The following is a 14,303-nucleotide window of genomic DNA, read 5'->3' on the forward strand; positions in this document are numbered from 1 at the left end:
ACACAGTCATGTGTTTAGGCTGCTGGCTCATATACTTTTCAATGACTAGAAGTATATAAACAGTAAGCAGCTATGAAACACAATATCATTTTTATTATTAGCTTAAAAGACTCTCCAATATAACAATATACCACATCTGATGGTTCAGAACCAAACAAAGGCAGTTTAGTTGTTTATCTTGCGTTTGTTTCTTTTAGGAGGTAAGAAACTTGGACTTGTGAGCTTAATTTTAATTAAAACCCTACAAATTAGGAAATGTCACATATAGTGGTGATAACGGGTATGCATGCACGCCATACGTGTATATGTGTGTGTGCACATGTGTGTATATATGTGTGCGCTACACGCAAAAACTTCTGTATGTGTGCTTGCTTCCTATGGCACCGTGGATTGTGTGAGAAGCCGTGTAAGGACGTTTAGCTAAATGATTCAACCTCTGTTGATGTTTAGGGCAATATTTAGTCTGTTTTATCCTTCCATGCAAGTAAGAGGAACGCTTTACACTTGCTTAGTACTGAGTTTTGAAAAACCCCCACCTCTCACGCCCGCCATGGCTCAGCTCGGGAGGGCAGGCCTCGCTGCCATTGTGTTTTTTCCTAATTAAAATGCAGAGTATTAAACACAGTTGAGTACATCCATGCACACATCCACGCTGTCATCACAGGAAGCAGAACTCAAGCGCACGCGGCGAAGACTCATTTCATAACATCATTAAGATCCATTGTACCCGCACTTCTGAAAGGCTTTGTCAAAGCAGATAATAATGTCCTGTCAGAACGGGGCAAACAGACGCTCATGAGAAGCTGTCCTTTTGCTCCTGTTTTAGCAAGGGAAACTAGCTGCATTCTTACAGTGCAGGCGCGGGGCTAAGGACGAGGGGGCCGCAGGTCATTACGGTAAAATGTTATTATTATTATTTTAAACAGCGTTAGAACAGTTAAGTGAACAGTATTTGAGTCACCAGGTGGGTGTATTCCTGGGAAGAGTCATGGAGCTTACTGACTGTGCTCACGGAGGAGCAATGAAGTGGGTGGAGTTCGGGGGAGCAGAAATTTAATTTGTAATGAGTCAAAGGCAAGCGTAGTCTTCTCTTCCCAACGAACCTTTGCTGTTTACATTCTAATCTCTGAAAAAAGGGAGCTTGCTTCTAAAAACAGTCTTTTATACCTAACCGGATGAAGACGGCTAAGGAGACAGACTTCCACTGTGGCCTCCTGAGAGCAGGGTAGAAGAATCGCCCTATCCGTGAAAGACACTGACGAGTTTTGCTCCATCATATTCGATACTTTTCTTTCCCGTGTTCGTTGATCACGCAAATGTGCTGGAACAAGAGAGAGTGAAAAGGCATCTGAATCTTATGTTTGGTTTAAAGATCTGCATATAACGTGTTAGATGCCTTTGTGATATTTTCAACAAGTGTGTTTTGGGGGTACCCCTCCCCCGTCAGTATCGGCTGCATAACAAGACAGGAGGCACAGGAAGTGTGAGTTGGTAACAGCAGCCTGACAACTTGTGATTGGTGACTTTTCGTTTAAACACGGTGTCTATTATGGGCGCACAAGAAATAGAGTCTCCATCCAATGCTTGACAAAGGTTCTCTGGTGATTTGGTTTTGGGCCCTAGTCAGGATCTGGTTTTCCAGGCCCCCCAAATGTCAAATTGTTGAGGTCACATATGGTTATCTCTAGTGGAGACAAGTTTTTCTTGGTGAAATGACAACTGTTTAATTGAAAGAAGAAAAAACCCACTGGGCACTACAGTGTGCACTACCCTGAGAACCTTCTTTTGGGTAACAAAAAATAGGTCAGGATCAGAAAGAGCGAAGCAGTGGGAAAGGACCATGGTCCTAGGACTGCAACTTGCTGTGTTAAGGATCACTACTAGAGAGCTTATATACCCAAAGTCCTTCCCTTCTTCCCTTTCCTTCCCTTCCCTTCCCTTTTCCCTTTCCTTTTCCCTTCCCTTCCCTTTTCCCTTTCCTTTTCCCTTCCCTTCCCTTTTCCCCTTCCCCCTTCCCGCTCCCACCAACCCTAACCCCTTTCCCTTTCCCCCTTCCCTCCCCTTCCTTTCCATTTTTGTTTATTTGTTTGTTTTGAAACAGGGTTTCTCAGTGTAGCCTTGGCTGTCCTGGAACTGTAGACCAGGCTGGCCTCCAATTCACAGAGATCCACTTGCCTCTACCTCCTGTGTGCTGGGCTTAAAAGCATGCGTCACCACCACCTGGCTGGCTTTCTCATTTCTAATAGTGAGACATTGGTTGGTGACTGTGAGTAAGATTCCTCCCCTAGATCATTTAGGGTCATCATGGTCGCATCATTGGGTACCACGCTGGAGGGCTGTTTCTATGTGCTGAGGCAGCTTCCCCAAATTAGCTCTTACGATGTCACAATCCCAAGTGGTCAGATATCAGACACAGACATGAAATGGCTGCTTATGGTAACTGGCTGGGTATCATCAATAACTGTGGAGAAAAATCAGTGTAGGCCACTGTCCTGCTTCCCCATTCTCATGGTTGCCTCCACGGTTCTGGTACCTGCCCTGTAGAGTTCTGGAAGAATTCCCTATAAGCCAGGTGTACCTAATCACTGTACTACTGTTTTAGTAATGTGTTAAATTGATGTATTCTTAGGCAAAGAGGACTGGGGTTTAGCATGCAACACTTACATTAAGGTCTCGGAAGTACTCATTGTAGTCTAAGGCGTAGCCCACCACGAAGACATCTGGGATCTCGAATCCAGCATCTTCCCAGAAAGAGACAAGAAGAAAGTTTAGAGCGAGCGTGTAAGCAGGCCATCACCATATCCTGCTGTGGCACTTAACCGGCGAGGCAGAAGTCAGAAGGGAGAGGCAGTATGCAGGGCAAGCCTAGTGGGTGCCTGGGCCACAATGGCAGTTTGGGGACACAAGCTGAAAAAGTAAGCATGTGTGCAGAACGGACCTCTAGTGTTCAGAGTTGAGGAAGGGTTCAGGAGGCCCAGTGGGTGGCGAGAAGTGGGGATGCTAGCCACAGTGGTTTTGTTCAAAGAGAGCAATATGTGCCTAAGGAGAGTCTCTTAAAAGCCCAAAGGACCACTCAGGTACCAAGCACCAAGGCACGGCCATACATAGCTGGGTGTTCAGCAGCAGTCGCCAGGAAGCTATTCCTCCACCGCGCCACTGCCTTCCGCTGTTTGAAGGACTGGAAAGCAAAACCTGAGGGACAGGATGGAAGGAAAGGAGCTTGTTCAGCCGAGGAGAGACCTGGTGGGGGTTATCTCCATTCTGATCTCTGCATTGGCAATGCAGGGACAATGGCACCTTATCTCCAATGAGGGCAGAATGAGAGGAAATGGATGTAACTACAGGACAAGGTACTCGGTTCACAGTGAGAATGTCATCAGAGCTGCCCACCGCTCACGACTGAGTGCAGCTCCTGCAGTGTCTGTAAACGTTGTGACTACCTGGGCTCATTCCTGGCCCTCTTCACTTGTTATAGGACCTTGGCAAACTCTTTAAACTCGCTGTGTTCCATTTCTTCACCTGTTAAACGGGCACAGCAATAGCAGCCGTTGTTGCTCTAAAGAGTCGTGGAGACTAAATTAATTAACCCCCACGTGCCTGTAAGAACCTTGAACTTCAGAGCCTCTTACAGTGTTAGTCGGAGTTATTTTAAAGTACTTAGAAATGTGTGTGCGTGTGTGCGTGTGTGTGCGTGTGTGTGCGTGTGCGTGTGTGTGTGTGTGTGCGTGTGTGTGCCAGGAACATCACATCCCCAGGAAGATGTAGTGACAGGTGACTATGAGTTGTCTCATGCAGATGCTGGGTGTAGAACCTGGATCCCCTGAAAAAGCAGTATATTTATAACCACTGGGTCGTGTCTTCAGACCTGTCTTTTTAAACATCATTTAATATAATTTCCTCACAAAATTTCTGCTTAATAGCCTCCCATAACATCAGTGATGTACTGACCAGATCCCATGGCCAGTAACTGACAGAAACAGGCTGTCCCTGTCTGTCCAGAAGTGACCTGGTGTGGGATTAGGAACCCAGCAGAGGAGAACGTGTTTAGAACGAAGAGAGCTTGGCCTATCCGTGCTACTCTCTGTCTGATGTTTTTTCAGCTTGCTGATGAGAACTGGAGCCAAAGTATCCTACGTGTTTTAGAGCAAATGTGAGAAAATTTAGCTGAAGTCTGCCTTATGCAAGTAAAGGGAAAAAAAATCACCTCATGCTTAGAATAATAAATAATTTGGTGGCTTGTTTAATCCTCCTGGCAACAGAGTCAATCTTGTTGTGAGGAGAGAAAAGTGCTCTGGACAAGGAAAGTCCCCCAGAGCCCATGTCTGAAGTCAAGTATGAAAAGGACAAGGGCAGAGCTCTGCTTGGTCGTGTTCTGCGTTCCTGAAGTTTTGCTGGAGGTAGCAGGGAGGTGCTGTACTCAATGTGCAGGGTCAGGAAAGGGGTGGGAGAATCCTTCTAAAGCTTTGTAGTTCCTCTTTGATTGGCAAGAATGGCTGACAGTCAGGGATCCTGAATGTCTGAATCAGTCTAGGGGAGTAAGTCTATCTCCACCCCAAAACTGATCAGCTGCATAAAATGTAGCAGAAGAAGCTTCCCAGTGCACCGGGGTGTGGTGCACAGCTGTAATCCCAGCACTCTGCAAGCTGAGACAACAGTTAGATGCCTGGTTGAGGCCAGCCTGGGCTACATAGCTGAGTGGTATAGTGGCCTGGACTGAACCACATACCAGTGAGGCTCTTTAAAACACAGCAAATCCAAACCAAACAAATCCAACACGTAGAATGCAGTTGTTGTGAAAGATGCAAAGATAAACCAATGGTCTCTCAAAGAGCCCCAGCCTCCTTCCCGAGGTGATGGAGTGGAAGAATTTGTAGGGTTTTCAGTCCCACATGAGACACCATCGCCAGGAAACCCGCCCCCCAACTCCCAAACCCTGCAACACGTACAGTCAGGTCTGAAGCTGTCACTCCTCGCTGTCCTCTTCACCAATAAACTGTCATTGCAAAAAGAAAATTGCTCCAGTAAATCGGGCTGTGAATTTGCAAAGAGAATTAAACACCGTTGAGCTGTGCGCTCCTCCTCAAGCCTGTGGAGCGACATCCTCACCACGGCCTACTTCTGCCGTTGCAGTTGAAGTATGACAGTGTCATGCTGGAGGGAAGGAAGTGTGCTAATCAACTGCTCAAGGATCACCCAGCTGCTCTCGGAAGCACGTGGAGCAAGCAGGGCTCCCGTCAAAGGCCTTCTGTAGGTTGATGTCAATATGCCGGTGAGGGCTGGCACAAGTTAGATCAAGGTCATGATTGGACAGTAAAAGAATAAGGCAGGGACAAAGTTTTTGTAGGGAGGGAGAGAAGGAGAAGGAGGGAGAATCAAAATGGAGACTGAGAAGGATGACCCAGATCTGGGTGGTGCTGAATTGCCAAGGTAGCTGGGATGGATTTCTGTAGGCAAATTTATCTTATCTAGGTGGGCGGTTTATATCCTTATTAGTTGGTTGTGTGCTAATTGTGTGGATATACTGTACATTGAGTATTTAACATATAAATCTGGTTGTTGGGTTACAGTTTGTTGAGTCTTGTTTTTACCTGGTAGCTGGGACCAGAGTTCCCTGCTGGCCAGGGTTGGCCAGGGCGAGTAGCAATGGGAGTGGAGAGACTGCTGGGGCCAGAAGACAGTGAGGCTAATGTGGTATGGTGCCTCACTGAAGCCAGCCACAGCTGAGATAAATTAAGGTTAGTCCTATATGGCCCTATGGTGCCTTTGACACAGCCTTCACCCCACACCCCATTTTTTAAAAAGATTTATTTATTCATTTATTATATATAAGTACACTGTAGCTGTCTTCAGATACACCAGAAGAGGGAATCGGATCTCTTTACAGATGGTTGTGAGTCACTATGTGGTTGCTGGAAATTGAACTCAGGATCTCTGGAAGAGCAGTCAGTGCTCTTAACTGCTGAGCCATCTCTCCAGCACCCCCATTTTTTCTTATATCTCAACAGCTTCCCTCTCCCCCTTCTCTCTCAGGCTAGAAGTCAGACAAGCTATTTGTCAGGGTGGTCAGACTATAGCCTCTCAGGTACAGGGCCAAGGCTCAGAACAGTGCTCCTGAGAGGGTCCTTCCTGGTCTTGTTTGGAAGGACAGAGGACAGTGCCGTGGTGTCTGACTCACCTGGCTACCTTCACCATGTTGGGTTTGTATTTCTCAATGCTGCTGAGCAGGGCCTCCATGGTCCTCCCGGTTCCAACGACGTCCTTTGCAAAAAAGCAGACAAGTGAGGCAAGGCAATCTGCACATCGTAATACTTCACCTTTGCAGGGCCATTCCTTAATAAAATGCACTTTTAATCTCAAATGCCAACCAATAGGAGTCAATGCAGGAAGCACCTTCACTTACGGATTCACGGGCATTTCATTTTGGAAGCTAGAGACTATGCTGGTGAATAAATCCTGTTCTTGACTCCTTTGGCTGTGTCAAAGGCTTCAGTTGAGCCTCTGGGGAGGAGGTGGGCCCTTCCTCACTGAGCGTCCCCAGGCTTCTGCATGCACAGTCAGGGACTAAATTTGGCCTGGAGGTTACATTTCACAATACAAGAGACACATGAATTTTCATGGACATGGGATGTATAGCTGAATACACTGAACGGATAAACACCTCTTCAGCCTCCCTACTCCTTAGGGGATGCCATGACTGGGAAGCTAAATGTGTCTGGGCAGCAGCTGGTGACAGTCAGGAGGTCTGAGCTCCTCAGCTGCCGTGAGCACAGGGTCTCTGCCTCTGATGAGCTGCGGATGCACAATTACACAGAATCAGCTGCCGAGATTTACTGTCCTCCTGACAGAACTCAGTTGTCAGGAGCTGAGGATAACCACGAAGGTCTGAATGAAGCCAGGGTCCAGCGACTTCTGGCTGGCTGGTCTACTTGTGAGCTGGTGAAGCCAGAGCTGTGCCTACGGAAGGCCACACTGGCAAACATGAGACTGTAGACTGTGAACAACAAGGTTCTTTGACTTTTTCAGGGCTGGTGAGTCAAGTGTCTTGAGGGAGCATGGCCATTGACTAGGGAGCCTATAGCAGTCACAAGATGGCCTTACTGTTTCTTACTAAACAGAACAACAAAAGACCCACTGCTACCAAAACTCCATAACTTCCCCTTGGATTGACATGCTAATCGACTGAATTTAAGATCTCTGAAGCTTGAGAATGGATTAAAAGCATTGGAGGTCATTGGGTGAAAAGAGTTCTAGCCTTGGTTCTCCTGTTAAATAAATAACAGTGAACGTTATTGACTAGTTCTACGAGCTATTTTACTCTCCTTACAACTGTCTGGCTTTTAAATCCACACAAGAATGGATTGAGAAATATGTGAGATTGGATATAAATCAAATAGCCACTGTCAAGTGTTGATTCTGAATTAGTTAAAGCCAGTGACTACAGTTGGCTCCTGTTCACCATGAGTTGAAGAGCCACACAGAGTGGGGACTCAGTATTTGGGCAGTTTGATAAACAAGGCCAGCGTTTTAAAATTCTCCATTGGATTCTTGGAACTTCTAAACACAGAAAAGGAAAAGGCCAACTTACCTCAACAATGAGAACATTCTGGAGGGAAGTAAAGAACAAAACAAACCAACATTTCAGAACATGCTTAAAACAAGCAAACAAACAAACAAAGCCCGGGTCACAGGGTGAATACAACCTTTGCTTACAGTTACAGTTTCACAGGGTGCTTTGTGGGCCTTGCCCATTCTGTGGATCCAACGGTTAGAGTAGTGGTTCTTAACCTGTGGGTCACAACCCCATTGGGTCCTTTTCACAGGCCATATGCCTATCAAACATTTACAGTATGATTCACGACAGTAGCAAAGTTACAGTTATGAAGGAGTAACAAAAGTAGTTTTATGGTTGGGAGTCACCACAACATAGGAAACTGTAGCATTAGGCAAGGTGAGAATCACTGATTTAGTGGAAGCCTAAGTATTGCAGATTCAGTTTAATATCCCTTTGGAATTTCTTGATGGTGTAATTTTATTGCCTGTACTCAGGTTAGGAGCAAGCTCATGTCAGACCTTGTTGCCTTTTTGAAGGGACTGTGCACACCGTTATGACATCTCAATAGTGCCATGCCCTCTGTCTCCCATCTGTGGGATGACAAGCACTGTATCATACACTACAACACACACTCTATCAGTAACAGAGGAAGTCTCACCCGATGATTACAACCTCAGCGGTGACAAACCTATGTTTATGTGACCCCCCCAAGTCCCCACTGGGTCTACCCTCAGATTTTCAACCCAGAGGAAACAGGGTATTGAAAGTGTTGCAAGGGGCCTGCTGAGTCCTTTCTACCGATATGGCCAGATCCCTTGCTAAATGCTCACCAGGGGTTCACCTATTTTCCCCCAAGCACACAAATTATGTTTTATCCCATTTTCTTGTTAGACAGCTTCTTCACCTACCAATTCCAAACTTCGTGTAGTGGGGAGTTTTTTTTTTCTCTCTTACTACTGTGCTCTCAGGCCCTACCCGTACTGCCTGCATATAGAAGCAACGATTGTTTTCTTTAAAAGGCTAATGACTAGCATGCTTATTAATGAATTAAAATCAGCCAATCAATTGGATTAGTAGTAATATGCCGAATGCTGTCCCATCAAATTATGACTATGTAAATATACCATTCCAGTCACCAAGCGGGGAGATACTCCTTGAAAGTAATACACTTTTACTTTATGACTCTAGATATTATTTTCATGAGGGTCATGTGAAGGTCAGAAGATAAATTATGGAGTAGTTTAGCTTCTCTCACCATGTGCTATCTCTCACCATGTGCTATCTGGGGTTTGAACTCAGGCTGTCAGGCTGCGGGTAAGTGCTTAAACCTGCTGGGGCATCTTGCCAGGACCCTAATCATTCATTTATCCTTGACTTATCAGATCAGACTGTAAATTTCTTCTTCATATCTAAGACAAAAGAGGTTTAATGAATACGAATGTTAAGAAGTTACCCACCCATAAAAGAACCGCGGTAAAGCTGTATTTCCCTGTCACACATGTAGAAATGCCCTCCTGGAAGTGCTTTCTCCTAGGTAGGACATTCTTATTAAACCCATTTATTAAGAATATTAGTTTTATCATCACGATGGAGGGATATATTGTTTACTCTCAAAGCCCATGTGTCCTCTCCACAGCACTGCACACTAATGTCATACGTGAGGGTCAGGCCATCCTGTCCCCTAAGACTCACACTGACAGGCATCCCTTTAGCACTTTCAATATGGCTTACTGTGGCCTTTGACCTCACACTACAGCATGTGACTTGGCCATGTATTTTCAGCTAACCAGGATGCTTTGAGAATGCTATGGTTAATTGAATTTCCCTGTTCACAATCGCTTTTTGGTTCAGTTGTGTAAACAAAAGTTTCTTTCCAAAATATGTTAGTTTACATACTTGTCTAATTAAGTAGGAAGTCCTGAAAAGAAGACTCCTCCTCTCTTTTACATTTAGAAACAATGTAAAAATAGGTGTCATCTCTGAAAAGATTAAGCATGATTTTAAGACTGTTACCAGGAAGTGGCACTTGGATGGGTATCCATCTGAGATAGATTGTCAAAATAATTCCAACATATTTTAAGCTTGAAAGGCTTTAAGGAAGACGCCTCCTCCCACTCCTATGCCCAGGTGTTGCCTTAAGGGGCAGGCACCGTGACCTCTGCACTGCCTTCCTGGCTATAGGGCGAGGGTTTCTCGTACACGCCGCTACATTGCATTTCTAAAGTTACACACGTAACGTAAAAAGGGTTTTATTTTTTTTGCAAGGCTGAGACTGAATACCGTGTATGCCAGGCAAGGGTTCTAGCCTCAGCCTGATATGTTTACTAACACGTTTTATGAAGCTAATTTGGTTTTTAAATGCATTCAAAGCATATTTGAAAACAGAAAATCTGAAGATTTCCCTCTCCACTCCCTCTTCCTTCCCCTTTCCCTGAAAACATACTAGGTAAGGAACTGGTCTATCACCAAGCTACACCGAGCCGTGAACTTTGCTTAACTTTGGATATGTATTTAAAAGAAAGACTTCAAATGTATTTGTGTGTGCTTTTTAAAAGGATTAAGCTTACAGTACCATTCTCTATTTTATATAACCAAAACCTCCCATCTATCAAAAACGATAAATTCTTAGTATCACATAAAGCCAGCTGTCTTGTAAAAGGCTTTGTAATTTCTCTGCTCAACCTAAGGCTGGACATTGAATTCTACTGTATTTTGAATATATTCAGAGGGGTTCCTAAGTTGGAAAATTAACCACCAATAAACATTAAGATGGGGCCCAATAAAAGGTGACCCAGCCATGTGTTCTGCCCTCAGAAATAGAGCATTGCCATCATTACAAGAGTGGCTTAGTTGCCTTAGTAGCAGATTGCTAGAAAAATGAGGCAGGTCCCCTGTCAGTCTCTCATCTCTTTCTTATCTTTCCACTTTCTTCCATGGGATGATATAGTATGAAGGAAGATGGTATAGGAGTTGTAATTGCCCCAACCTTGGAGGCACTTGTGTTAATATCTAAAGGAACCAATCCTTGGGTTTCCGTGCACCAAGATTAGACTCAGGGGCTAAGAGACAAATAGTAACCCATCCTCATATGGTCAGCACAGAGCTCTGATAGGAAAAGGCGACCCAGGAAGGCTTGTGCTCCAGCTATAGGGGTGCACATGTGAGCAGAGTACCTAGGAAGGCAGAAGCAAGAAGATCATGGGTTCTATGTCACCTGGGTAGATAGCAAGACTCTGTGAAAGGAAGGAAGGAAGGAAGAGATAGGGAAGAAAAAAGAAAGAACTCTGTGTGATAAATGAATAACTTTGGCTTTCACTTTCTGTAGCTCATTTTACTCATGAGACACCATCTCCACCATCTTTAAGGATCTGCAGTTCTTCCTTAACCAACCTTTCCTGTCTACTGCCTTTCATTTGTGCCGAGCAGTCTACTAAGATTCCCGCTTTTTGAGTAGGCGATGCTGGGGGATTTTTTTCGGAACACTCTGTGCCTCCAGAACACTTCCCATCTGATAACCATGATCGCTGAATCTGAGGTGTTTGCCAATTACTGTCTTAGTCATCCCCTCACACCTAGCTCACTTCCTCCCAGGGAGCCAGTAAAAGTCTGCGGGGGCTGTAGGCGAAGATTCTATAGGGACTCTCTGGACTCCAGAGTGTTGTTTCGCTGCTCTTCAGAGGCCTCAGCAAAGCCCATCACACTGAATTTTCCTAACAAAGGAGGCAAGAAGCTACTTTTAAACTTTGGAAACACAAAGCGATCTGCAACAGCACCGGGGTTTTGGCCTGGCAAAGATGGGCTGGACGGCAGTTGCGGGCTGTGAGGAGGTGTATGCTTATAAATCCCAGAGGGAAAGGAATGTGGCTCAGCATTTTATTTTATGTGATAACTCACAAAATTGCTATCGTCATCACCAGTGGCCATTTCTACCATTGTTCTCAGTCCAGTCAGCGGCAGTAAAAAGGAATGCTTTAAGTTACGGCAGCCGGCAGCCGGTGGTGCCGGCGGTGAGGCGATTTGGCAGGCTTCAGTGCTTCATTCTGGCATTCGATTAGAAACTTGTTTGGGGGTGGGGCGCTCGTCTCCGGAAATCTTGCACAGAAGCTGCCCAGCTGTGTATCTTCACGGCCGATCTGGGCCTGCTGGCTTTCAGTTTTATCCCAGCCTTTTGGGGGCTTCCCTTGGACACGACTAGAATCTCCCTGCTTTAGTGGATACACACATTTTATGAAGTGCCAGGATTAAATCAACTTGAGGGGAAAAATCAGAGTGAGAGTGTGTTGTGCAGACAGCTTAAATACAGCGAGTAAATGCTTTTAAGTGCAGAGCGCCCAGTGAAGAGAATTGTGGAGGGCTCGCTGCATTCAACAGCACTGGCCTATTTAGAGCCATGACTCAGCCAGCCTTCCCTGAAAGTGAAAGAAGGCGCAGAGAAAGACCTGGAGGGAGACATCCTTTCTCTTAGTTGAACTCCAGCCATCTTCCCAGGCCCCCAGAGGTTCCATGCAGGTTACAAACAGGGCACAGCTGACCAGGGGGAGCTGCTTCCGGACGCTTTCTGAGGCTCCTCCTTTCAGAAAACGATGCAAGAACCATGTCTATGGCTCCCTCTTCATTTTGGCTTCAGCCCTCTGGGGAGGGCTCAGCCCCTGCCCTCCCTCCCTCCTGTACTCCCTTCCACCGCGTGTCAGGTTCATGATATTCTTAAAGATTTGTATTAACTAAATAAAATTCATAATTAATTGACTGCATTTTGCACAACATATCACGATTATATTTTTCCCCCCTTAAACGGCTCCATGATGTCACCTCTGCTCAGATTCAGCAAGTTCATCTCTTTATTGAGACAATCAGTCTACTCTGTAAACCCAACCCAACTACATTTTCAGGTACTTTATTATTTCCTTGTTCAGTTCCTGACTTGTTTCCTTAGTCATCAGATCCAGCCCTGTCTAGTTCCCTACTCTCCCTTTCCTCCCCCATTGTAGATCTGACGCTCTCCTGTGTTATTCCCACAACCCCACCTTCTCCTTAAGATCATTGCAGTTCCAAGAATAACCATCATCATCACCACCACCACCACCACCATCACCATCATCTCCTCCTCCTCCTCCCCCTCCCTCTCCTTCTTTTTGTGCAAAGAAAGGGGATTTGTGGAAAAACTCGGTGAGCTGTTCTTGAGGTGCTCAGCACTGAATGAGAGAAGCCATGTCCAAATTCCTGGTAGGGTAGTAATATGAAAAAATGCAAATTTATTGACTGGACTGCTGGCTTGCATGGTGAGTGTATGAGAAAGAAGAAGTTAGAGAATGACCTGTAACGACCCTGCTGCCTGATGCAGACGTTTATTACAGTTTGGATTCTTCTATAACCACTCAAACAGGGACCCAGTAAGTGCTGAGCGCTTCCTAAGCTTCTTCCCCATCATGCATCTGACTCCCTGTGAAAAGATTCTGCCTACTGGGTTTCTTTGTTGTCTTGACAAGTCTTCCTGGGCAGACAAGATTGACCAGGTGAAGGAAGGAGGCCGTAGAGCTGGCTATTACAGGTTGAACATAAACTATCCTGCCTGAAGGCTCCCATGTTGAAGGCTTCGCACCCAGGTGGTGGCACTACTGGGAGGTGGCCATGGCTAGAGGACCTAACTTCATGTCTCTGCTGCTTGGAAATGGGCCTTATTCGATGAAAGAGGTGGCTGGGGCATGACTTCCCTAAGTGATTTATGTCTAGTTTGGCAGACCTCCCTACCCCCCAGCCTCTCCTGGCCAGCCCTTCACCAATCACCATGTCTTTCTGTCATGATGTTCTGACTTCCCGCAGGCCTGGAGTCAGATGGCCATGCACTGCGGTGCCTGAAACTATAAGCTGAAATGAACCTTTCCTCCTTTTAGTTGTTTTTTTTTCCCCCAGGTATTTTGTTACAATGCTAAAATTTTTGAGTAACTTTATAAGGAAAAGTACATCTCTAAAGTTAAATGAAAATTTTTCTTTTTCTTTTTCAGTAGTGCTGGCCATTCAATCCAGGGTCTTGTGAGTGAGAGTCAGACAGGCACTCTGTCCCCCACTGCTACGCCCCCTTGAGCTAGGCAAGCACTCTGTCTCCTTTTCACTCCCACCCTTAGCCATGCAGTATTCACTTCCTTTTTTAAAAATTTTTTTAAAGATTTATTTATTTATTATATATGAGTACACTGCAGCTGTCTTCAGACACACAAGAAGAGGGCATCAGGTCCCCTTACAGATGGTTGTGAGCCACCATGTGGTTGCTGGGATTTGAACTCAGGACCTCTGGAAGAGCAGTCAGTGCTCTTAACCACTGAGCCATCTCTCCAGTCCCCACTTTCCTTTCTAACTTTCCTTAATATGGAAGCTGTACCCTTCTCGTACACTCCTTTCCCCCTTCAGTCCTAACCCGAATCAGCTACTTGGACATGCCATTTCATTGGTACTCTCAGTTTTTGCTGCCCTCCAAACCGTCCTCTGTGAAGCGGCAAATGCGTTTGGTTTGGGATCCCATCACTCACCACCAGAGGCCTGGCCAAATTGGCTTGGCTTTAACATTTTCCCCTGTGTCCTCGCTCTGACTGAAACCATTTCTCTGATTCCTACGTAGGATGATGCACTCACTGCTCATTCAGTATTTACTCTAACTTGTGCTGGAACAGGCTGTGTACCATGCTAGGGATGAGGTGGTGAACCCAGTGGTCCCTGGCCACTTCACACTGATTTTCTGGGAGGAAAGGCAGATTAA

The 14,303-nt window shown here is 45.6% G+C and overlaps 1 protein-coding gene across 13 annotated transcripts in view; it reads right to left on the minus strand.

Annotated features, from left to right (window-relative positions):
- Positions 1-889: 889 nt before the first annotated feature.
- Prtfdc1 (phosphoribosyl transferase domain containing 1) overlaps positions 890-14,303 on the minus strand; it is a 105,238-nt gene continuing 91,824 nt past the window's right edge. For 2 of the 13 annotated variants that reach the window (XM_063276255.1, XM_063276259.1), the window contains 6 exons: positions 7,586-7,603; positions 6,176-6,258; positions 4,947-4,993; positions 3,082-3,192; positions 2,665-2,741; positions 892-1,321 (listed from right to left, as the gene is read on the minus strand). In XM_063276255.1, the coding sequence (XP_063132325.1) occupies positions 1,274-1,321; positions 2,665-2,741; positions 3,082-3,192; positions 4,947-4,993; positions 6,176-6,258; positions 7,586-7,603 (384 nt within the window). In that variant the 3' untranslated portion in view covers positions 892-1,273. Of the gene's footprint in view, positions 1,322-2,664; positions 2,742-3,081; positions 3,193-4,946; positions 4,994-6,175; positions 6,259-7,585; positions 7,604-14,303 lie in introns of all 13 variants that reach the window. The other 11 variants (XM_063276257.1, XM_063276262.1, XM_063276256.1 and 8 more) reach the window with 8 other exon arrangements.

The sequence above is a fragment of the Rattus norvegicus genome, chromosome 17 (genome assembly GCF_036323735.1).
Source record: "Rattus norvegicus strain BN/NHsdMcwi chromosome 17, GRCr8, whole genome shotgun sequence".
NCBI lineage: Eukaryota > Metazoa > Chordata > Mammalia > Rodentia > Muridae > Rattus > Rattus norvegicus.